Here is a 24,260-nt window from a genome sequence, read left to right on the forward strand (position 1 = left end):
TTACCATTTAAGAAGTTTATCGCCTGGAAAGACGCGTAAAACTGGCCTCTCCTTGGGAGGATCCTGGGCCTTCTGTTCTCCCTGGCGCTTATCAGAGCCCAGAGAAGCAACTGCTGGACCCTAAACACTTCACAGGTGACAGCAAAGGGATGGTGGATGTGCTTTTTTAGGTACTGCCCCTGAAATACCCAGGAATGTGTTGTGGTGAAGCTGGGTTAATCCTCTGCTCTGAAACAGCCTTAAACACCAGGCAGCCGCTCCTGGAGGGGGGGAATTGTTCTGGAGAGAGGAGGAGGATGGTTTTTTTTTTCTTGCCCTGCAGATATGTTTTGGGATGTCACTCCTCAGCAACTTCCTCCTCCGTGCCCACAAATGATTCCATGATGACCAGTGCTGGGAGGCATCTGAGGTTGCAAGTGGCGTGAAGCTTAGAGTTGAGGTTCTTGGAATCTTTAAGGGCACGTAGGTTTCCTGGATATCCTTTTCTCGTCCCACAGTGCCCAGGGCGTTGATTTCCTCGTGGATGGTGATTTTCCCGGAGTGCTTCAAATAAGGACATGTCTTCTCAAGTATTATTCCATATGGCTGACATATGGGTAGTGAGGGTCACCGCTTTACAGAGGAGGAGGCACAGGTGCCCAAGGGGGGCACGCATATCTATGATCCTGCAGTCGGCACTGTGTAGGCGAGGCTCTGGGACTCACACCCCTGCAGATGCTTCTGTCTCCGCAACCCCAAGCCCTCATCCTCCTGCTGCCCACGCTGTCCCCGCCCCCAGGCCCTCACCTGGATGATGGACTGCAGCTCCTGGTTTTTGGTCTTCAGCATCTCATTCTCCCGCTCCAGCTCCAGGACCTGCTCCTTCTTGGGCCGATTTTCAATGTCATTCTTCAGTTTCAGAGACTGATTTCTCTCCAGCTTACATTCCTCCTCCATCTTATTCAACCGGTGCTTCAGCTGATCGATCTGAAACACCCCAAGGGTGCCGAGGGGAGAAGGCAGGTGGTAAGAAACACTCAGAAAAGGCAACACTTCCCTGGAGCCCACTGGGCTTGCAGCGTAACCTGAGGTATGCCCGTCTCTCCTTCCAGGGGCAGAGAAGGGCTCCAGGAAGCCTTCTCCAGTGAAACAAACCGTTATCTCCCTGTTGATGGAGAGTCTATTAGAATAGCTTTAAAGCTATTAGTCTATTTAGAGTAGCTTTAAAGGGGCTACGGGCCTCAGAGAAAATTCCCTCAACCCTTTTCAGGTGGAACAGGTTACAGATTAGGATAAAAGAGATCCAAGCTGGTGTTTTCCACTTCAATGCCCTTGTCTGATGGGTTTCAAATTCTGACCCTCAGAACCAAGGATTCCCCTGAAGAATCCTGGGGTTATCCAGGGGGAAGGAGGAGATGGTTGAGAAATCGGGGCTCTGGGTGTCCACCCTGACTTCACATCCCAGAACAGCTCTGCTTGTATGGTTTGTTCTCTTGGCTTTCACACAAGATTTTATTTGGATAACCAGCACTATTGCTAAAAAGGAAGAGGAAGAGGAGGAAGAGGAAAAAGAAGAAAAAGCAGGAGAAGAAAGAGAAGAAGAAAAGAAGGGGAAGAAGCGGAAGGAGAGGAAGGGAAAGAAGAGAAAGGGAAAGAAGAAGAAAAGGAAGAAGAGGAGGAGGAGGAAGGAGAAGGAGAAGGAGAAGGAGAGGAAGATAAAGAAGAGGAAAAAGAGGAAGAAGGAGGAAGGGAAGAAGAAAGGAGACCAGGAGGAAGAGGAGGAGAAAGAAGGAGAAGAAGAGGAGTGGAAAAGATGGAGGAAGAAGAAGGAGGAGAAGGGGAAGGGGAATGAGAAGGAGCGAAGAGGAAAAAGAACAAGAAGTGGAGGAGGAGAAGAGGAGGAAGAAGAAGGAGAGGGAGAGAGAGGAAGATAAAGAGGGAGAAGAGGAAGAAGGAGGAGGAGGAAGAGAAGAAAATAAGCAGAAAAAGGAGGAAAAGAGGAGAAGAAAGAAGGAGAAGAAGAGAAAGGAGGAGGGGGAGGAGGAGAAAGAAGCAGAAGAGGAAGGAGGAGGAGGAGGAGGAAGAGGAGGAGAAGGAAGAAGAAAAAGAAGAGGAAGGAGGAGGAGAAGATAAAAAAGACAGCCTGAAAGCCACTGAACTGTAATTTCACAGGATCTTTGGCTTAAAGAACTTCCCTGGACTTAGTTGCAAAAAGAGTGGCTTCTTGGAGGAGGCAGCTATTGCATCTGGAAAAGGGACAAGTAGGGATGTGCTGATCTTCACTCTCAAGAGTTTAGTGTCAGGAACTGCGACCAATGGAAGACTTCTTCAACCTGTGTGGCTAAGCCTGTGCACTTCCCCAAACACACTGGCCTTGCTAAAATTTCCCAAGCAAGAAGGTTACATTCAAGGGCTATAAAGAAAGGAGTCACCAGAGGGGAGGGTGTCATTTTCAAATCTTAGTCTTGGAGGGAGAACTGTCTCAAGAAATCTGGCAGGTGTTTCTCCTAATGCTATCCCTCCCCTAGTGCCCCACCCCCCAAAAGGCCCTTGTGTATGATGTTCCCCGCCCTAATGCAGATGACGGGGCGATAGACTCAGCAAACCACCATGGCACGTGTATACCTAGGTAACAAACCTGCATGTTCTGCACATGTACCCCAGAACTTAAAGCATAATAATAATTTAAAAAAGAAATCTGGGCCAGGCGTGGTGGCTCACGCCTGCAGTCCCAGCACTTTGGGAGGCCGAGGCGGGTAGATCACGAGGTCAGGAGATCGAGACCATCCTGGTCAACATGGTGAAACCCTGTCTCTACTGAAAATACAAAAAAATTAGCTGGGCATGGTGGTGCGTGCCTGTAGTCCCAGCTACTCGGGAGGCTGAGGCAGGAGAATTGACTGAACCCAGGAGGCGGAGGTTGCAGTGAGCTGAGACCGTGCCATTGCACTCCAGCCTGGGTAACAAGAGCAAAACTCCGTCTCAAAAAAAATTAAAAAAAAAAAAATCTGGCAGGTAGAGCACAGCGGCTTTAGCAAGAAAAGAATGGCTGCTGCACCCAGGTGATTAGCCTGAGACAATGAAGAAATGGGCACGCAGGAAACAGCCTGAAGCCAAGAAAACCAGCCAGGGACTCTGCTGGCCAGATGTTCTTACAAATTCTACTTACACTTTCTCACTGTTCATATATCTCCAGGGAAACATAACACAGGAGAAAGTTCCAGGAGAGAAACTTGTAAGTCCCTGTCACAGGGTAACTTCTCCAAATCCTAGGTAAAAACAGCATAGAAACCTCTCTTCTTGCTCATTAAAAAAAAAAAAAAAATGCTCCTCAGCATTTCAAAGCTCAACCCAAGCGTCCAGTCCCGTGCTAATTCCTGAGTTCCACATGAGCAGGCATAGGGTGCTAGCATGGCGGGGTGCTTACTGGGTCAGCCACTCTGCCCAAGACTTACGGTTCAGTATCCCAGCAATCCTGGGGCATAGGTATTACTTTCATTAATGTCATCTGCAAAGGAGGAAACTGAGGCCAATAGCTAAGTAAGTAGTAAAGCAAAAAGCCAGAATTTCAACTCCAAACTACAGGACTTAAAAAGTTCATGCCCTTAACCAAAACACTGCTGCCTGCTATGCCACTGACTCAATTCACTTGAACTCCGGTGGATTGTTTACAGATCTGTCTGCTTCACTAAATTGTAAGTGACCTGAGCACAGCTCACGTTATTTATCCCCGTGTCTCCCACAGTGCTTAGCACAGTGCCTCACACGTGGCAGGTGCTTAATAAATATTCTGAGAGTCTACTTTCCACCCAGCAGCCAGAGTGATCCTTCTTAGATATAAATCAATTGTCACTCCTCAGCTCTCAATCCTTCAGAGGCTTCCCATCACAGCTAGAATAAATCCCAAAGTTCTTACCAGGACCCCAGGATCTGGACCCCGGCCATCCCTTCCACTTCTTCTGCACCAGTTGCTTATTTGGCTCTGGTCCCACTGACTCTCCTGCCATTTCTTTTCTCTTTCTTTTCTTTTCCTCTCCCTACCCCTCCTCTTCCTCTCCCTTTCCCTTCCCTTCCTCTCTTTCTTTTCTTCTCTCTCTCTCTCATCAGGCATGGCTCACTGCAGCCTCAACCTCCTGGGCTCAGGCGATCTTCCTGCCTTATCCTCCCAAGCAGCTGGGACTACAGGCTCATATCACCAAGCCCAGCCAATTTTTGTAGCGATGGGGTTTTGCCATGTTGCCCATGCTGGTCTCAAACTCCTGGACTAAAGCGATCCTCCTGCCTTGGCCTCACAAAGTGCTGGGATTAAAAGGTGTGAGCCATTGAGCCCAGCTTTCCTGCTATTTCTTCAAAAACAAAACCAAAACATGCCTATACTTGTGGCCTTTGGGTTTTCCCCCTGAGACTGGCATGGTTGGTTCCTTCCATCTCTTCAGATCTCTGTTCACGTGTCTCCTTCTCAGAGATCTTTCCTGGCCATCCTAGTTAAAGTAGCACCCCTCAGGTTCTGTTCTTACACTCTGTCTTCTCTTCTTGATAGTACTCATTACTATTAACTATTTATGCATTTGTTTTCTGATTACAATGTTAGCTCCACGACAGTAGGGTTTTACTATTGAGCTATGTATCCCTGGAAAAGAGCCTGGGGGCCAGGTGTGGTGGCTTACACCTGCAATCCCAACATTTTGGGAGGCCAAGGTGGGCAGATCACCTGAGCCCAGGAGGTCTTGAACTTGAAAAAGAAAGATGCAAATATCCTTAACTCATTTGCAGAGTGAGCCTTTCTGGGAGCCCTACTGGGTCTACATGTGTCCGGGCAACATGTCTCAACTAAAAATAGAAAAAGGAGTGGGAGGTAGGAAAAAATAGAAAAAATAGCTGGCATGGCATGTACCTGTGGTCCCAGCTACTTGGGAGGCTGAAGTGGGAGGATCACCTGAGCCTGCAAGGCCAAAGCTACAGTGAGCTGTGATCGCACCACTGCACTCCAGCCTGGGTGACAGACTGAGACTCTGTCAAAAAAAAAAAAAAAAAGACTGGTGCATGGTGGCACTCAGTAAACAGAAAGAACGAATAAGGCCGGGTGCAGTGGCTCATACCTGTAATCTCACCATTTTGGGAGGCCAAGCCAGGCGGATCGCTTGAGCCCAAGAGTTCCAGCCAGCCTGGGCAAAATAGCGAGACCCCTTTTCTACAAAAAAATTAAAAGAATAGCCTGGTACCTGCAGTCCCAGTGACTCTGGAGACTGAGACAGGAGAATAGCTTGAGTCTAGGAGGTCAAGGCTGCAGTAAGCCATGACTGCACCACTGCCGCCTGGGCAGTGGAAGGCCCTGTCTCGAAAAAAATAGAAAGAAAAGAAAGGAAGGAAGGAAGAAAGGAGGAAGGAAAAGAGAGAGGAAGGGAGGAAGGAGGCAAGAAAAGGGAGCGAGGAAGGAAGGAAAAGATATGAAGGAAGGAGGGAGGAAGGAACGGAGGGAGGGAGGGAAAGAAAAGGAAAGAAAGAGAATAGAAAGGAAAAGAAAAGAGAAAAATGAAAAAAGAAAGATGCAGCTCTCTTTAACTCATTGGTGGTGCCCTACCGGGTCTGCCTGCGCATGGCAAGGTCGGTCCGGGCCCGAGCGGGTGGTGGAACGCGGCACTGGGTCAGTCCTTGTGCGCATGTCTGCGCACGCGCAAAGGGGAGGTAGGCAGCCGAAACGGTAGCGCTAAGCACTATGGGTACGTGGAAAGGCGCATGGCGGACCTAGGACTCCCAGAGGCCGTGTGTTCTTCATTCCCTCTCACCTGGCGGGGCACGGAGCTCTGGCAGACCGTGTGCACGTGCCTGCATCTGCTTTATGGGGGACTTAAGCCCCGGTGACGTTTGTTTTCCCCTGGCTCACCCTGGCAGAGCAACCCTTGGACACCCCTCACCTCGAGTTGGAGGTCTCGGCTCCTCATGACCGCCATGTTCTTCTCCTCACTGAGCTGTGCGTAACGCATGGCTAAGTTGTAATTGTCGTCTTTGACCTTGACCAGCTCGTCATTGTAGCTGTCTCGCTCTTCCTTCATCTTGTAGTACCGCTCCTGGAAGGTCAGCAGCTCCATGCGTGTCAGCGTCATCTGCTTCTTTTCATCCTCCAGCTGCCGTAACCTGGCCAGCAGCTCGCATCGCTGCAGGTCCTTAGCCTTCATCTGCTGCTGCAGCTTGATGACTTCGTTCATCAGGAAGTGCGTGAGGCCCTCGTGGCCCTCCTCCACTGTGGAGAGGGGGCACCCAGTCAGGCCGGAGGACTGGGAAGGGGAAAAAGGAGGTTCCAGACACAGGGCAGGTGCCATTCATTCACTCACTCACTCACTCACTCACCAACGTTGTACTGAGCTCTTACTCACTCTCCCCACGAGGCACTGGAGATTCAGAGGGAGCAAGACTCACAGCCTTGGCCCTGGGAGAGCTTATGGTGTAATAAGACAAAGGCATTAAAAAAAAAACCAAACGATTATCAGAAACAGAATTACAGACCATGATAATTTCACAAAGTAAAGGTAGATGGGGCTATGAGAGTGTGTAGCAGGGGCCCAGATGCAGCCTCATGGGTGGGAGGGGTTGGAGAAGGCTCCTGACGGTTGAGCTGAAATGTTAAGTTCAGGAGGGAAAAGGCATTCTAGGAAAGAACAGCATTGCCAAGGCCATATGGGGAGGCGGGAGGAACTTGGCATATTTCAGGAACTGAAGGAAGACCAAGGTGGCTGAAGGAGAGAGAGAGAAGAGAAAGGCAATACCGGAGGTGTCAGCAAGGACTGGACCATGCAGGGTCCTGGGTCTTGGCCGGGTGCAGTGGCTCACGTCTGTAATCCCAGCCCTTTGGCAGGCCAACGTGAGTGGATCACGAGGTCAGGAGGTGGAGACCATCCTGGCCAACATGGTGAAATTCCACCTCTACTAAAAATACAAAAAGTTAGCTGGACATGGTGGTGCGCACCTGTAGTCCCAGCTACTTGGGAGGCTGAGGCAGGAGAATCACTTAAACCTGGGAGGCAGAGGTTGCATTGAGCCGAGACTGCACAACTGTACTCCAGTCTGGCGACAGAGCAAGACTTTCTGTCTCAAAAAAATTAAAAAAAAATTTTTTTGAGACAGGGGCTCGCTCTGTCACCCAGGCTGGAGTTGTACAGTGGCATGATCATAGCTTATTGCAGCCTTGAACTCCTGGGCCCAAGCAATTCTATGGCTGCAGTTTCCAAAAGCATTAGAATTTCAGGCATGAGCCACTGTGCTTGGCCAAGATCTGGGTGTTTACAAAGAAACAATGAAAAACCACCAAAGGGTTTTAAATAGGGGAGGAAGAATGGAGAAAGCACTGACTGATACAGATCGGGAATGGATATAGGGAGTTGACGGGGTTGTGGGAGTCTGGGCTGTAGGAAGTGTTAGAGAGGGAGAGAAGACTGATTCAAGAATATTTAGAAAGGAAGATGAAGAAGGCAAGATGCTCAAGGGTTCTGGTCCATGAGACACTTGAAAGAATGCAGCCAAGGCAGGGACAAGATCTACAGGGTCCGGGAACTTCTGTTCCACCCCGGCGCCATTAATGGGTGATGATCCGTGAACACCCACTTCTCTTGGCTCCTGCTTCACTTTACCCCCTGTCACCTGTCTTTCATCATCAAGCAAAGTAAGTTGTTGACAGTTGACAGATCCCAGTTCTACATGTCATGGATTCACAGTGTTAGAACCATGCCACTACACACACACACCCTCCTGTTAGCGTCCAGATGTTCCCAATGGCAAAAGCACTTACCCACAATGGTGGAGAATCTCCGGGTGGGCTCTTTCCCAGTCACCAGTTTGTACAGCTCTGGGTAATAAAATTCCAGGCTCTCCAAGAAGACCACATAGCCCCTTTGCCCCTTGGTATGCAGAATGTCCAACAACCGGCCTGGGGAAAGACCAGATCACTCTGTGAGAATACATATCTGATGGAATGCAATTCTCTGTGGCTGGTCTCATCCTAGACTTGTGTCCCTCAATCAACTCTAAGAAAACAGTGTCCCCACATTCTATCACATCTGAGTTGTATCTTGGAGCCCAGAAGACGTAAATTGAAGTGCCAGGCCCTCTGCAGGGATTCGGCGAGCATTCGTTTTCTTTTTTTAATAAATTGGTAGAACCAAGATAAATGGAATTGCTACCTCAGTTTTGAAGAGCTTCCCAACTGACCAGGGCCAAAATGAACCATGTAGGCACCAGCTCTTCTGTGACTGAGGGAGGTTGGAAGCATGATAAAAATTATGGAATAATATATGGTTATCCGGGAGTGTGAGCAGGAAGACATATTTGGGTGAAGGGCTAGGAAAATAGGAAGCAGGAATAGTTCTTAAGTTTTTCTTTGGGATTACTACACAACTTGGAAACATCTTTAACCTGAATGTAATTCTTCCAGCAGGTTCCACTTTAGTACCAATTCCACTTATTGCTTACATTGTTGGGTCCTTTCTTAAACATTTTATTTTCAGATATTTCTTCAGAAATATAGAAGAAGAAAGGTAGGTCTTAAACCTCTACGTTTTCCCTAGGACAGACTGAAGAAATAAAAATTATGATATGTCAACCCTGATTGTTTGGTGAAGCTGTCTGGAGCACTATTTTGGGAAACATTCCATAGTTACATCCAGGCTCAGTGGGAAAGCGTGCTGATTAGTGATGTCTGCCATGGATGCCAGAGAGTCGCAGCTGATGAGCTACTTACCACCAGCCACACTGGGATACAGCGATTCTTAAGCCTTTTAAACTAATCCATAGAAAGAAAAAATTTAACATTGTGGCCTAGTCACCATCAACAAAGATAAGTCTACAAATACACGTGTACACACATGTACATGATATAAAATTAAAACAAGCTTCACAAACCATATTTATTACCTTTACTGAATATGATAAAGTATCATACCCACCACCCTCCACCCCCAAAGTCAGGCTAGAAAATCCTGTGGACCCCTACTCAGAATAATTTTTTTTTTTTTTTGAGATGGAGTTTCACTCTTGTTACCCAGGCTGGAGTGCAATGGCGTGATCTTGGCTCACCGCAAACTCCGCCTCCTGGGTTCAGGCAATTCTCCTGTCTCAGCTTCCTGAGTAGCTGGGATTACAGGCACGCATAACCACGCCCAGCTAATTTTTGTATTTTTAGTAGAGACGGGGTTTCACCTTGTTGAGCAGGATGGTCTCGATTTCTTGACCTCGTGATCCACCCGCCTCGGCCTCCCAAAGTGCTGGGATTACAGGTGTGAGCCACCGCACCCGGCCAGAATAATATTTTTAAACAGATAAAGTACATCAGATTACAAAAGAAGCCAATTGTAATTAAATCCAGTTGTCAAATGTTAAATAAATTTGTGTTTCAGTAATAAACATACTTCTTTATCAATGCATTAAATAACAAGACCCCCTTGGCAGGTCTAATTAGCACTGTAATTTTCAAAGAGATATGAGTGTAAATAGTATTTTGAGAGATCTGCAATAGCCGTAGTGATATGGAGAGATCTGTAATTTTCATTGTTGCCTAAGTCAGAGGAATTACTAATCATAAATGTAATTTGTGGCTTCCTGACATTTGCAGTTGAAGGCAATGCTAAATTGCAGTTGAGGCTGGTAAAATAAAGACGTCATTTCTTTATTTTCCTCCCAGTTTATGGATACTTTGAGTCATAAACAGAGACAGTTTGAGTTCTATACACAGTTGGGTGGGTCTGTGGACCTCAGTTGAAAAATCCCTGACCTAGAATAGCTACCAAAGGGTATGTCTGGAAGTTGCCATGTGTGGTAGCCCTCCCACTCCCACAAAGAGGTCCTAAGTTTACCTGCCCGGTTGATCTTGGAAGGCAGCATGGGAGCATTAAGCACTTCATCTTCATCCTGCTCATCAATGACCTTACACTGACGCAGGTAGGGCGTGAGCTTGGCGGGGTTGATGTAGCGGCTGAGCATGTGCCGGTTACACTCCACATTCTCCCACAAGGCGTCCTCCTCATCCTTCAGTGTTTCCATGTAGTCATCCATCTCTGGCCCTCCTCCTTTTAGACATAAACCCCAACAAGCTTAATAAAAGAGTCTCACCGGAACAGTTCTATAAACTCCTCTGGAGTGATCTCCAGAATATATTGTTAAGTTAAAAAAAAGTCCTGGACAGTAAAGTATATATGGCATTTTACCTTTTATCTAAGACAGGGGGTATGAATATAAAAATACGTATTTTCTTATATACTAAACATAAACAATGGAAGTTTAAGCCATAAAATTTTTAAAAGATTATTTATAGGGCATAGAGGGAAAATCCTGCAGTTGGAGTCTACCCTTTCCATCCAAGTTTTTATGTCCTACTAAAAATGTAGTTCCCTAAACAATATATACTATTGGTTTTTGTTTTAAAAGTTCACATAAATGGGGGTCCTGCTGTATGTTTCCTTTTTCAACTTGCTTGTTCTACCACAATTTTTTTTTTGAGATTTATTTATGTGGATACATGTAGATCTAACTCATTCATTTTTTAAAAACAGCTTTATTGTGATATAATTCACGTACCATACAAGTTATGTTTTTAATGTGTACAATTCAATGATTTTAGTATATTCACAGAGTTGTGCAGCCATCACCACCATCAATTTAAAAATATTTCCATCATTTCAAAAAGAAGTTTCTCACCCTTTATTAGCCACTCTCAATTTCCCTCTAATACCTGCCCCTCCGGCCCTGTACAACCACTTATCTACCTTCTGTCTGTATAGATCTGCCTTTTCTGTGCATTTTAGACAAGTGAACTACTACAATTTTGATGGTCTTTCATGGCTGGCTTCTTTCACTTAGCAAGTTTTCAAAGTTTTTCCTGTTGTAACATGTATCAGAACTTCATTTATTTTAAATTGCTCAATGATTTTTCATTGCATGGACACACCACATTTTGCTTGTCTGTTTATTCACTGATAAATGGACATTTGCATTGTTTCTACTTTTTGTCTATTAAGAATGATGCTGCTATGAACATTCATATACCAGTTTTTTGTGTGACTGTATGTTTTTATTTCCCTTGGGTAGATATGTAGGAGTGGAATTGCTAGGCCATATGGCAACTCTATATTTAACATTTTGAGGAACTGCCAAACTGTTTTCCAAAGCAGCTGCATCATTTTACATTGCCACCAGCAAGCCATGAGGATTTTAATTTCTCCATATTCTTGCTAACACTTGTTATTGTCTGTCTTTTTTATTACCACTCTCCTACTGAGTGTGAAGTAGCATCTCATTGTGGTTTTGATTTGCATTTCCCTAATGACAAACGATGTTGAGCATCTTTTCATGTGCATATTGGCCATTTGTGTATTGAGAGATGTCTATTCAAATCCTTTGCCCATTTCAAAATTATGTTGTTTGTTTTTTTATTATTGAGTTGTAGGATTTTGTTATGTATTCTGGATGAAAGCCGCACATCAGATATATGACTTGCAAATATTTTCTCCCATTCTGTCAGGTGTCTTTTCACTTTCTTAAAGGCATTGTTTGTAGCACAAAAGCTTTAAATTTTGAGGTAGTCTAATTTATTTATTTTTTCTTCCTTTTCATTTGTGCTCATGGCATGTGTCTAAAACACCATTGTCTACTTCAAGATGATGAAGACTTACTCCTGTTTTTTGCCTTTGAATATTATACCTTAGCTCTTACATTGAGGATTATGATCCATTTTGAGTTAATTCTTGTGTATGGTGTGAGGTAGGGGTCCAACTGCATTCTTTCATGTCTGGATGTCCAGTTGTCCAAGCACAGTTTGTTTGAAAAGATTATTCTTTTCCCCATTGGATGATCTTGCTACCCTTGTTGACAATCAACTGACCATAAATGTAAACATTTGGTTTGCACTATGAATTCTATTTCATTGATCTATATGTCTGTCCTCATGCTGGTACTACACTGTCTTGATTACTGAAGATTTGTAGATTTGTAGTAGTCTTGAAATTGGGAAGTATGAGTCTCCCAACCTTATTCTTTTTCAAGATTGTTTTGGCTATTAGGTGCCTTTTACAATTCTTATGAATTTTAGGATTAGGCTGTGAATTTCTGCAAAAAAGGCAGTTGGTATTTTCGTAGTGAATCTGCTGAATATATAGATCAATTTGGGGAGTACTGCTACCTAACAATATTAAATCTTCTGATCTATGAATATAGGGATGTCTTTCTTTAAATCTTCTTTAATTTCTTCCAGCAATGTTTCATAGCTCTCATTGTATAAGTCTTACACTTATTTTGTTAAATATATTCCTAAGTATTTCATTATTTTTGATGACATTATAAATGGGAATTGTTTTCTTAAGTTCATCTGTGGAATATTCATTGCTGGTCTATAGATACATAATTTATTTTTGTGTATTGATCTTGTGCAACCTTGTGAAATCATTTATTAGTTCTGATAGTTTATTAGTAGATATCTTATTATATCCTAGATATAAGATCATGTCATTTGCAGATGAAGATAGTTTTACTTCTGTCTTTCCAATCTGGGCGCCTTTTATTTCTCTTCCTTGTCTAACTGCTCTTGCTAAAACCTCCAGTACAATGTTGGATAGAAATGTTGACAGCAGGAATCCTTGTTTTGTTACTGATGTTAGTGGAAAGCATCCAATCTTTCACTGTCAAGTATGACATTAACGATAGGCTTTTGCTTTTGTTTGTAAAATAGATGTCCTTTATCAGGTTGAGGAAGTTTTCTTACCTTCTTGGTTTATTAAATGTTTTTGTCCTGAAGGGGTTCTTGATTTTGTCAGATGCTTTTCCTGCATTTGTTGAGGCTGCCATGTGGTTTTTGGTTTTTATTCTGTTGATATGGTTACATTATCTGACTTTCAGATGTTAAACCAACCTTGTATTCCTGGCATAAATCCCACATAGTCATGGTGTATAATTCTTTTGATATGTTGCTGGATTCAATTAGCTAGTTTTTAAAAACAGGATTTTTGCATTCATATTCATAAGAGGTATTGGTCTGGAGTTTTGTTTTCCTGTGATGTCATTGTCTGGTTTTGCTATCAGGGTATATCATGGTATTTCTTTTCCTGTAATGTCATTGTCTGGTTTTAATATTGCCTTCATAGAACGAATTAGGAAGTATTTCTTCCCCTTCTGCTTTTTGGAAGAGGCTTTTAAGAATTGGTATTTTTCATTTGTTTGGTGGAACTTACAAGTGAAAACCCCACCCACATCTGGGTGTGGGTTTTCTTTGTGGATTATTATTTTTACAAATTCAGTCTTATTACAGGTCTGTTCATATTTTTCTGTCAGTCTTGAGCCAGTTGCAGTAGTTTATCTGTTTCCAGGAACTTGTCCATTATATCATTATATCTAAGTTATCCTAATTTATTGGCAATTGCTCATAGTTCCCCTCATAGTTCTTTTTATATCTGTAAGTTCAGTTATAATTTCCCCTCTTTCATTTCTGATTCTAGTAATTGGCATCATCTCTCTTATTTTGTTGCTATATCAAAGAACCAACTTTTGGTTTCATTAATTTTCTGTATTCCTTTTCTCAGGTTCATTTGCTTCTGCTCTAGTCTTGATTATTCCTTTCTTTTCCTTTCTTTAGGTTTATTTAGCTCTTCTTTTTCTACATTTGTAAGGGAGTAGGTAAAATTATATCTCCTCCCTTTTTTGATATATTTGCAAAATATATAATTTGCAAAAATTATAACAGAAAATTCTGACAGTGAAAGAAATCTGACCTAACCAACTCCATCTTGCTTCTAACCTCCAGGCTGTCCTTGTTCATTCCTGGGCAGAGGCCAAACTAACTTGGGGAGGAACGTAGTTCATAGATTAATGTATTATTCTGCTGCTATCAGATGGCGTGTACTACAGATGTCCGTTAGGTCTAGTGTGTGTGTGTGTGTGTGTGTGTGTGTGTGTGTGTGTGTGTGTGTGTTTGAGACAGAGCCTCCCTCTGTCGCCCAGGCTGGAGTGTAGTGGTGCGATCTTGGCTCACTGCAACTTCCACTTCCTGGAATCCAGCAAGCATGTCTGGCTAATTTTTGTATTTTTAGTAGAGACAGGGTTTCACCATGTTGGTCAGGCTGGTCTCAAATTCCTGATCTCAAGTGATCTGCCTGCCTCGGCCCCCCAAAGTGCTGGAATTATAGGTGTGAGCCACTGTACCCAGTCAGGTCTGGTTTGTTTATAGTGCTATGCGAGTCTCTTTTTTGTTGATCTTCTGCCTAGTTGTTCTATCCATTATTGAAAGTAGAGTAATAATGTCTTCAGCTCTTATTGTTGAATTGTCTATCCCTCCAGTTCTGTCCGTCTTTGCTTCATGTATCCGGGGCTCTGCTAGGTGCATATGCTTATAACTCTTATAGCTTCCCAGTGGATTGACCATTTTATTATTATGAGATGTTCTTCTTTAGCCACAGACAAATTCCTGGACCTGGAGATTTCATATATGGTGAGATGGGTGAGTGTGCTGGGGGCAATTGAGCTAAAATGTGGCACTGATGTAACCACGGATGTTGGAGCTGAGCCAGGGTGACGAGACGTGCAGGCAGGTCAAGACTATCAGGGCAGAGAAGAAATAAGCAAGCAGAGGAAGCTGGTCTGCTCAGCGGCACCATGGCGAGACCATGAGGTTCCATGAGAAGTGGATGGCCAGGGTCACCTCTCTTGGTGCATCACTCTGTTCCCATCCCCATGAGGCTTGGGCTTCTGCGGTGTGCGGTCCTTGTTGTAGGCTTTCAACATACCTCCACCTCCCCCATTAATTTGAGCTATTAAAAATTTTTTTTTGAAAATTATTATTTTAGAGACAAGGTTTCGCTCTGCCACCCACGCTGGGATGCAGGGCGGCAATCATAGCTCACGGTAGCCTCAAACTCCTTGGCTCAAGCAGTCCTCCCACCTCAGCCTCCTGAGTGGCTAGGACTACAGATGTGTGCCTCCATGCCTGGCTATTTTTAACATTTTTTATAGAGACAGGGTCTCACTACAGGCATGTGCCACCATGCTGTAGTTTGCCTAGGCTAGTTTCAAACTCCTGGCCTCAAATGATCTTCCCACCTCAGCCTCTCAAAGAGCTGGGATTACAGGCATGAGCCACCATGCCTAGCCAGTTTGAGGTATTTTAAGTGGGATTTGGTTCCCTGAAACCAAAGTGCCTTGAGTAAAAATACCTATTTGCTGTTATGAGCAAAACTGGATTTAAAGTAATCAAAAATGAGGATTCGGTCTCCATTCAATCCAATGAACTTTGCATAGATGACAACCTCTTTGCTTCACTGCCTTAAGTCCTGACCTCTACGAGTCTTTTGCTAACACATGGCACTAGCTACCTGAGTCACAGCCAGCAACACCAGAGACATGCCATGACAACGGCTCGTTCTGACAACATGACCACGTGATCATTTGCATTCACAAAGAAAAATGTACTTTTCTTATTTTCAAGAAGTGGACAGCCTAAGAATTTTATTCAATGAATTATTTACTGACTAGGTGGCAGGCATTGCTGGTGTCTCTCCACACTGCCCCCTGACTTCCTGCTAACAGAATCCTTCCCTACCCTGCCCCCGCAGGAACCAGTCAGTCTGATGCTTCGGCGAGGCTGCATATCTTTTGAGCTGCAAAGAGCAGCCCTCGTTTGGTCTGTACCAGTGGCCTAGGAACAAGCACGTCAAGTGCTTTTGGCCATGCAACCTGCAGACACGCACTGGGGGTGGCTCTGGAGGTTTTCCTTGATCTTTAACAGGAACCCCAGGAAGGGACTCCTTGTCCTTTGGCTTTTAGTTGTGAGTGCGTAAAGGTGGATGTGATGCTTTGGGTCACCGCACCTCAACCTGTACTTCTCCGGTGACATTAAACACTGAAGGTCTTTCCAGCTCTCTGCTCTGCCATCCTGAGGATTCACCCTCAAGATATAAAACTCTTTGTCTCAAGCCTTCTGAAGTTGGGTCTACTGTGATTTGCAGCCCGAAGCCTCCTAACTAATGAAAGCATCTGCTTAGTACAAAGACTTGCTCGCACCGTGAATGCACAAGACAGCTGAAAGTCAGGTGTTAAGGAGCTTATACCTTTTGGCGGGGGGTGGGGGGGGGAGGTCAGAAGGCACGTGCCTAGGAATTAAACAGCAGCTCAAGGCAGGAAGATAGGCAGCTCTGGATGGAACAAGAAGCACTTCTTACCAGCCTTCATGGACAAGGAGGTTGTAGTTGGCACATGCCAACCACCTGTTACAAGAGTGCTCAGGGACATAGACTTTCTCCAGGGACTAGGGTGACCCGGTGCAGCCACCTCAGCAGCCTGTCAGCTAAGCAGGAAATAACTGGGCAAAATCTTCTTTCCAAAGCAGAGATGAAAGGGGCCCTCCTACCTCACTCTAGCTCTCTGCAGCCTTGACCTCCCAGGCTACAGCGATCCTCCCACCTCAGTCTCCTAAGCAGCTGGGACTACAGGCCCACACCTCCGTGCCTGGCTAAGGGACCCTCCTACCTCAGATGCAACAAAATCACAGATCCTGGATCTTGTTGAAACCTGCCCCATCATTAATGCCCCTGTGCAGCACAGTTGCTTAGCAACCAGAGGTGAAGGTGAACTTGGGAATGTGGACCAGTGAGTGAGTGCCTGGAGTGAAAGAGCCTCTTCATCCTCAGCTGACTTGGGTGAGAACTGGCTCTGTGCTGAGCACTGTGCTGGATACAGAGGGTGCAAAGACATTTCCCACACAGCCCTGAGCGAGCTGCTCAAAGTTTGGTGGTAAGAGTCAGCCGCCCACACAAGCCCCGGTGGGAGGAACAGCATCCTCTGGAACCCTGCAGAGAGGGCAGCCACACACCCTGCTGCAGAACAGGAAGTGCTTCCCCTCTGCTTCTCTGGGCTGCTGCGCCAGGCACTGTGCCGGACTCTTTATGGGAATTATCTCATTTGGCTGGGTGTGGTGATTATGCCTGTAATCCCAGCACTTTGGGAGGCAGAGGCAGGCAGATCACTTGAGGTCAAGAGTTCGAGACCAGCCTGGCCAACATGGTGAAACCCGTCTCTACTAAAAATACAAAACATCAGCTGAGCATGGTGGTGGGCATCTGTAGTCCCAGCTACTTGGGAGGCAGAGGCAGGAGAATCGCTTGAACCCAGGAGGCAGAGCTTGCAGTGAGCCCCGATCGTACTACTGCACTCCAGCCCTGGCAACAGAGCAAGACTCTGTTTCCAAAAAACAAAAGAAATCATCTCATTTAACGATCACAGTGGCTCTGAGAGGTGGACATGCTCACTGTTGTTTTGTAGACAAGGAAACCAAGAAGCACAGAGCCCTAGCAACTTGGTGAGGGCCACACAGCAAGTCAGGAATTCTAGCCCAGGCCTCCTCCACGTAAATAATGGGAATTAGCTTTGCAGAGGTAGAGGCAAGATATAGCAGCCAGGTGAAGGGTGAGTTCATATTACAAAGATCCAAAGCCATGATCCGGGAGCATCTATTCTCACTTGGATGGACAGAATAAGGATGCTATTGCACCTCTGTCCCCAGCAGGGGCTCACCTGCAGACATCTGTTACAGGATGAAAAGAACACAAGAACTGGAAAACAAGTTGGCTTCACCTAGTAGGGTTGAACACGCAGACCACACAAGCCAGGAGTCCCTTCTAGATAAGATCCCTAGAGAAATTCTACCTGTGTGCATCCAGACACCTGTGCAAGAATGTTCAACAGCAGCACCATATATCCAAAACCAGAAACCGCACACAGATCTAGTGCAACAGCATGGGTAAATAACCTGTGTATTCAATGCTGGCACACTCCACAGCTGTGAAAATGGAAAGAAATATGACCATGTGCATTAGCACAGGTGGACCTCAGGAATATGATGTTGAATGAAAAAGCAAGCTACAGAAGATGCATGATATAAAACTGTCTATAGGCCGGGCGTGGTGGCTCACACCTGTAATCCCAGCACTTTGGGAGGCCGAGGCAGGTGGATCACGAGGTCAAGAGATTGAGACCTTCCTGGCCAACATGGTGAAACCCCATCTCTTAAAAACAAACAAACAAACAAACAAACAAAAAACAACAAAAAAAAACCTGTCTATAAATACTTTAAAAACAGGCCGGGCACTGTGGCTCATGCCTATAATCTCAGCACTTTGGGAGGCCCACGTGGGAGGATTGCCTGAGGCCAGACGTTTGAGACCAGCCTGGAAAACACAGCAAAACCCCATCTCTACAAAAAATCAAAACAAATTAGCTGGGCATGGTGGCACATGCCTGTAGTCCCAGCTACTCATGAGGCGGGAGGATCACTTAAGCCTAGGAGGTCAAGGAGGCAATGAACTATGATGGCGCCACTGTACTCCAGCCTAGGAAACAGCGAGACCCAGTCTCTAAAAAATTTTTAAAAGGCTGGGCGCAGTGGCTCACACCTGTAATCGCAGCACTTTGGGAGGCCAAGGTGGGCAGATCACCTGAGGTCAGGAGTTCAAGACCAACCTGGTCAACATGGTGAAACCCTGTCTCTACTATAAATACAAAAAATTAGTTGGGCATGGTGGCGGGTGCCTGTAATCCCAGCTACTTGGGAGTCTGAGGCAGGAGAAACATTTGAACCCAGTAGGTGGAGGTTACAGTGAGCCAAGATTGTGCCATTGCACTCCAGCCTGGGCAACAAGAGCAAAACTCTGTCTCAAAAAAAAAAATTAATAATAATAAATAAAACAAGGCTAATGAGAAGGCTCATGCCTGAAATTCCAGCACTCTGGGAGGCCAAGATGGGAAACTGGGAGTTTGAGGCCAGCCTGGGCAATATAGCGAGACCCCGTCCCTACAAAAAATAAAAACTTAGCTGGGTGTGGGGTTGTGTGCTTGTAGTCCTTGATACCCAGAAGGCTGAGGTGGAAGGATTGCTTAAGACAAGGAGGTCAAGGCTGCAGGGAGTTGTGATCATACCACTGCATTCCAGCCTGGGAGACAGAGTAAAACCCTGGCTCAAAAAAAATTTTTTTTTAAAACATAGGAAATGAAACTCTACTGTTAAGAATATACGGCAAAACTATACTAAGAAGCAAGGAACTGGTAAAGGTCAGATTGGTAGCTTCTCCTGGGGAGGGGCAGCCAGACAGATATGACCTTGGAAGGTCCCCTGGGGACACTGGTGATACAGGGAATTATGTTTCAACTGAGGACATGAGTGTCTGTTTCATTGTTCTCTGTCTCACAGATACACATTATATATAGGTATTTATATACATGAAATAATTCATGGAAAAAATCTAAGGAGAGTGTAGCTAGCCTCAAAAGGAAAAAAAAGTCTCAGACACGATTCAAAATGTATTTTCCCTTCTAACACTTCCCTGTAACTCAGCCTGACTCAGCCCTGTCACTGGGGTTGAATCCAGTTGCTGTGGCAAGCTCTAGGTAGTTTCTTTGAAAGCAGTTTTCTCAGAGATGTGCCTGGAGACCTCGAGGCTCTGAACTTTTAACAGGCTTGCAGATTGGATCATCCCTCCCTACCTGTCTTACCTGGAGCTTGTCTCAACCTGGACCCAACCTTTGGTAGGGTTTGACTTCCAGTGTGTGGCAGGTCCTGGGCCACACCAGTTTCTCTGCAAATGGCTGAAAACAAGTGCCAGGCCCTATGCTAGGCTCTACAGGAGTGCTATGTTGCTCACCTTTCCTGGGAAGCAAAGGACCAGGAGATGACCCACCTGAGGATAAGTTCCATGAGAGCTGCCGGCTTCATGTCCCTACTCACTCATTCAAGACCTCTAGTGTGGCTTCCTCTTGCTGTTATCATAAAGTTCCAACTTTTTTTTTTTTTTTTTTTTTTTTTTTTTTTTTTTTTTTTTGAGATAGAGCCTTGCTCTGCTGCCCAGGCTGGAATGCAGTGGCCTGATCTCAGCTTACTGCAGCCTCTGCCTCCCGAGCTCAGGCAATTCTGCCTGCCTCTGCCTACTGAATAGCTGGGACCACAGGCACACACCACCATGCCCAACTAATATTTTAAAAGTTATTTTTGTAAAGATGGGGTCTTGCTATGTTGCCCAGGCTGGTCTCAAACTCCTGGGCTCTAGTGATTTTCTCATCTTGGACTCTCAAAGTATTGGGATTATAGGCATGACCACCATACCAAGCCATGGTCAATGTTTTTTTTTGTTTGTTTGTTTTGAGACAGTCTTGCTCTTTTGCACAGGCTGGAGTGCAGTGGCATGATCTCAGCTTACTGCAGCCTCTGCCTCCTAGGTCCAAGCGATTCTCCTGCCTCAGCCTCCTGAGTAGCTGGGGTTACAGATGCCCACTACCACACCTGGCTAATTTTTATATTTTTTGTAAAGATGGAGTTTCGCCATGTTGGCCAGCCTAGTCTCAAACTCCAAAACTCAGATGATCCGCCCACCTTGGCCTCCCAAAATATTGGGATTTGCAGGTGTGAGCCACCATGCCTGGCCCATGTTCAACATCTTGATCTTGATCTTCAGGCCCTGTGAGATTTGTCTTCTGCCAGTCCCACAATCTTATCACAACTGTATCCCAGGCCCACCAGCGTTTTCTCTGAATATCTCCCAAGCTCTAACTGGTGTCAGCCTGATCCTTGCTCTTCCCTCCCCTCCCACCCTCACCCCTCCACCAAGTCTCAGTTCACCGTCATTTGCTTTTTTCCCCAATATAAAGGAATGGCCAGGTACAGTGTCTCATGCCTGTAATCTCAGGGCTTTGGGCGGTGGAGGTAGGGGGACTGCTTGAGCCCAGGAATTTGAGACCAGTCTGGGCAACATAGCAAGACCCTGTCTCTACAAAGAAATTGAAAATTCACCAGATGCGGTTGTGTATGCCTGTGGTCCCAGCTACTTGTGAGGCTAAATTGGGAGGATCACTTGAGCCAAGGAGGTGGAGGCTGCAGTGAGTTATGATCACATCACTGCCCTCCAGCCCAGGTGACAGAACAAGACCCTGTCTCTACATAATATATAGAGAAGTACAGAAGGGTAACAGATGCCAAGTACCCGGCATGGAGGAGTGCTCACGACAGGGGCTGCTATCCCGTCATTGGGATGTGACTTTTATGCTTTCCAGCTGGATCTTTTCTTCCCTCGAGCCAGGCTCCCGTTGCATCTGGACTTGCAATGCCTGGAACCTGAAAAGGAAAAGATAATCAGCCTTGGAGCAGGAGGCGGAGGTTGGAAAGGGAATCGTTCTGGGATCAAAGGGATGCTCTGCTTTGGAAGGAAAGGCCACAAAGTCCTGAGGGGCGTGTCACCCTAGATGACATTGGCAGAGTGGACCACACCAGGGGCCTGCAGGGGGAGAAGGGTTTCTATTCCACCCAGTGGAGCGGACAGCCTGGGAAGCCACTGACACGGGTCCTGAGACCCCTGAGGATGGTGGGGAGGAGAGAAGACGGCAGCCTTGGGCTTGCTCGTGGTCAGTGTGGAAGATCTTTGATGGAAAAGGCTTTGATGGCAACCTCTGTGGACTGGAGCTGCTCTAATCAGCTGCTAATTCATTAGGTCAAAAGCAGTAAACCCTGTTCCCAAACCCCAAAGAGTTCCCTTCACTATGAATTATGTCTTTGGCCTCCAGCCTGCCATGGGTTTGGGCAGGAACACGCCACAGCCTATACACGTTGTGATTTCCCAAGGGCGGTATTCCTTATGGTAACTGACAAGGCCACCGCTGATGCCCTGCTCAGCCATGCAGGAGTCCAGCCAGGGGTTTCCATTTTTGGGGGAAGGGTCAGTTCTCCTTCAGGAGAAAAGAGACCAGGATCTCACTCTGTTGCCCAGGCTACAGTGAGGTGGCACAATCATGGTAAGAGGGAAAGGTGGGGTTTAAACCCTGGTATGGTGGATGGAGCCTTACGCCTGTCCTCAAAGATGCTTGGAACCTGGTGGAGGAGCCTCAGGCTGCTGCTCTAGGACGGCTCCATTCAGGAGTGACAGGGACCCTGGGACACTGATGTTTAATCAGGGGCTTACTTGGTTTTGGCTTTAAAGACTAATCACAGGTGACATGAGGTCTCCCGGGGCTGCTAGAAGCTGTTCCTGTCGGGCATCACCTGGGGTTGGAGTGAACTGTCAGAGGCCCTCAGCCCGAGGGAGGCGGTGCCAACAGGCATCTCCGGAGGACAACATCTCCTTGGTCCTCTCATGGGCTCCCTGCTTTGTGGCTGGGACAGGGCCGTGGGCTGGGGCTGGGTAGGGAGGGGAATCACAGAGCAAAGGGCCTCTGCAAAGGCAGCAGAGCCGTCCACAGGCTAGTCAGCAAACACAAAGGGAAATTATACCATCTGCATTTTTTAAAAAAGAGAATGTGTCTATCATCAGAAAAAAAAAGGCTTTAAAAAAATTGTAAGGGGCCAGGCGCAGTGGCTCACGCCTGTAATCCCAGCACTCTGGGAGGCCGAGGTGGGCAGATCACAAGGTCAAGAGATCGAGACCATCCTGGCCAACATGGTGAAACCCCATCTCTACTAAAAATACAAAAATTAGCTGGGCGTGGTGGCATGCGCCTGTGGTCCTAGCTACTCAGGAGGCTGAGGCGGAAGAATCGCTTGAACCCAGGAGGTGGAGGTTGCAGTGAGCCGAGATTGCGCTACTGCACTCCAGTCTGGCGACAGAGCAAAACTCTGACTCAAAAAAAAAAAAAAAAAGTAAGGAAGGTTTTAATTGTGGCTAGGCATGGTAGCTCATGCCTGTAATCCCAGCACTTTCAGAAGCTGAGATGGGAAGATCACTTGAGACCAGGAGTTCAAGACCAGCTTGGGGCAACATACAAAAAATAATCTCTACAAAAAATAATAAAAAAATTATCTGGGCCTGGTAGCATATACCTGTAGTCTCAGCTACTCAAGAGGCTGAGGTGGGAGGATGGCTGGAGCCCAGGAGGTTGAGGCTGCAGTGAACTATGATTGCACCACTGCACTCCAGCCTGGATGACAGAGAAAGACCCTGTCTCCAAGAGAAAGAAAAGATTTTAATTATAGGAAAGGAGAAACAGGCTTGGACAACTACTCTTGTTCTTCCACCCCACCCTCCACTCACTATGTCAATGTAGGTTGGGAAAACTGAGGCACAAGAAAACCAATACTGAGGCTGGGCTATTTCTGCCCTTAGAATTTTGATGACAGCATTTGGGAACTTGGTCCTCAGGTCAGGGAAGATTTCTAGGATTAAAAGTCAATTTCTTGACCACTTGCAAGACTGGCTCATAGGTATAACATGCAACTGACTAAACATCAACCCTCCTGCTTACAGACTATCCGCTGTGTGCCAGACACTTTGTTAGGCGCTACTGAGGAACCTTCAGAACTCTTTGAGGTAGGTGGTATCATCATCATCATCATCATCATCATCATCATCATCATCATCACCACCACTACCACCACCTTACAACCAAGAAAACATAAGCTTAGAGAGGGCTGGGCGTGGTGGCTCATGCCTGTAATGCCAGCACTTTGGGAGGCTGAGGCCGGCGGATCACTTGAGCACAGGAGCTCAAGATCAGCCTGGGCAATATGATGAAACTCTGCCTTTATCAAAAATACAAAAAAGTAGCCAGGCGTGGTAGCACATGCCTGTGGTCCCAGCTACTTGGGAGACTGAGGCAGGAGGATCACTTAAGCTTGGGATGTCAACGCTAAGACAAAGTTGTACCACTTTACTCCAACCTGGGTGATAGAGGGAGATCCTGTCTCAAAAAAAAAGTTTAAGAGGAAGCTCAAGTTCACATAACTACTATGAAGGTAGGATTTGGACCCAAGGTTTTCTGACTTCCTGTTGATTGCTACTATATAGCATCTTTTTCAAGTTTACCTTTTTAAAGAGCTGTAACCAGAAAGTATATGTGCAAAAGCTCCCTGAAATGTCATTTAACATACCAGCTTAAGACAGAGTGAAAACTGCGCTCTAAGTTGGCAGACATTGGCTCAAGGTTAAAAAGAACAACTATTGCTTCTCAAAAGAGGAATCAATTGCGTAGTGCACTGTAGACGCCTCATGTTGATGTTTTCCAAGCACAATCAATGCCCATTCACCCCACAATGAAGCCCGTTAGTTGACAAACAAAATGCTAGTTTTTTTTGCAGGTGGAGCCTTGCTTATGTTGCCCAGGCTGGAGTGCAGTGGCATGATCTCAGCTCACTGCAACCTCTTCGCCTGCCGGGTTCAAGTGATTCCCCTGCCTCAGCCTCCCAAGTAGCTGGGACTACAGGCATGTGCTACTATGCCTGGCTAGTTTTTTGTATTTTAGCAGAGACGGGGTTTTATCATGCTAGCCAGGATGGTCTCCTGACC

At 46.0% G+C, this 24,260-nt stretch overlaps 1 protein-coding gene across 6 annotated transcripts in view; it reads right to left on the bottom strand.

Moving 5' to 3' along the window:
• The window catches only part of CARD11 (caspase recruitment domain family member 11), a 127,258-nt gene that overhangs the window by 36,926 nt on the left and 66,072 nt on the right, over window positions 1–24,260 (bottom strand). For 3 of the 6 annotated variants that reach the window (XM_074390564.1, XM_003934784.4, XM_074390563.1), the window contains exons 2-6: window positions 20,973–21,103; window positions 9,822–10,034; window positions 7,763–7,900; window positions 5,895–6,220; window positions 787–966 (exon numbers count right to left, since the gene is read on the bottom strand). In XM_074390564.1, coding sequence (XP_074246665.1) covers window positions 787–966; window positions 5,895–6,220; window positions 7,763–7,900; window positions 9,822–10,034; window positions 20,973–20,979 — 864 coding nt within the window. In that variant the 5' untranslated portion in view covers window positions 20,980–21,103. Of the gene's footprint in view, window positions 1–786; window positions 967–5,894; window positions 6,255–7,762; window positions 7,901–9,821; window positions 10,035–20,972; window positions 21,104–22,798; window positions 24,256–24,260 lie in introns of those variants that run through there. The other 3 variants (XM_074390562.1, XM_074390561.1, XM_074390565.1) reach the window with 3 other exon arrangements.

The sequence above is a fragment of the Saimiri boliviensis genome, chromosome 20 (assembly GCF_048565385.1).
Source record: "Saimiri boliviensis isolate mSaiBol1 chromosome 20, mSaiBol1.pri, whole genome shotgun sequence".
NCBI classification, from domain to species: domain Eukaryota; kingdom Metazoa; phylum Chordata; class Mammalia; order Primates; family Cebidae; genus Saimiri; species Saimiri boliviensis.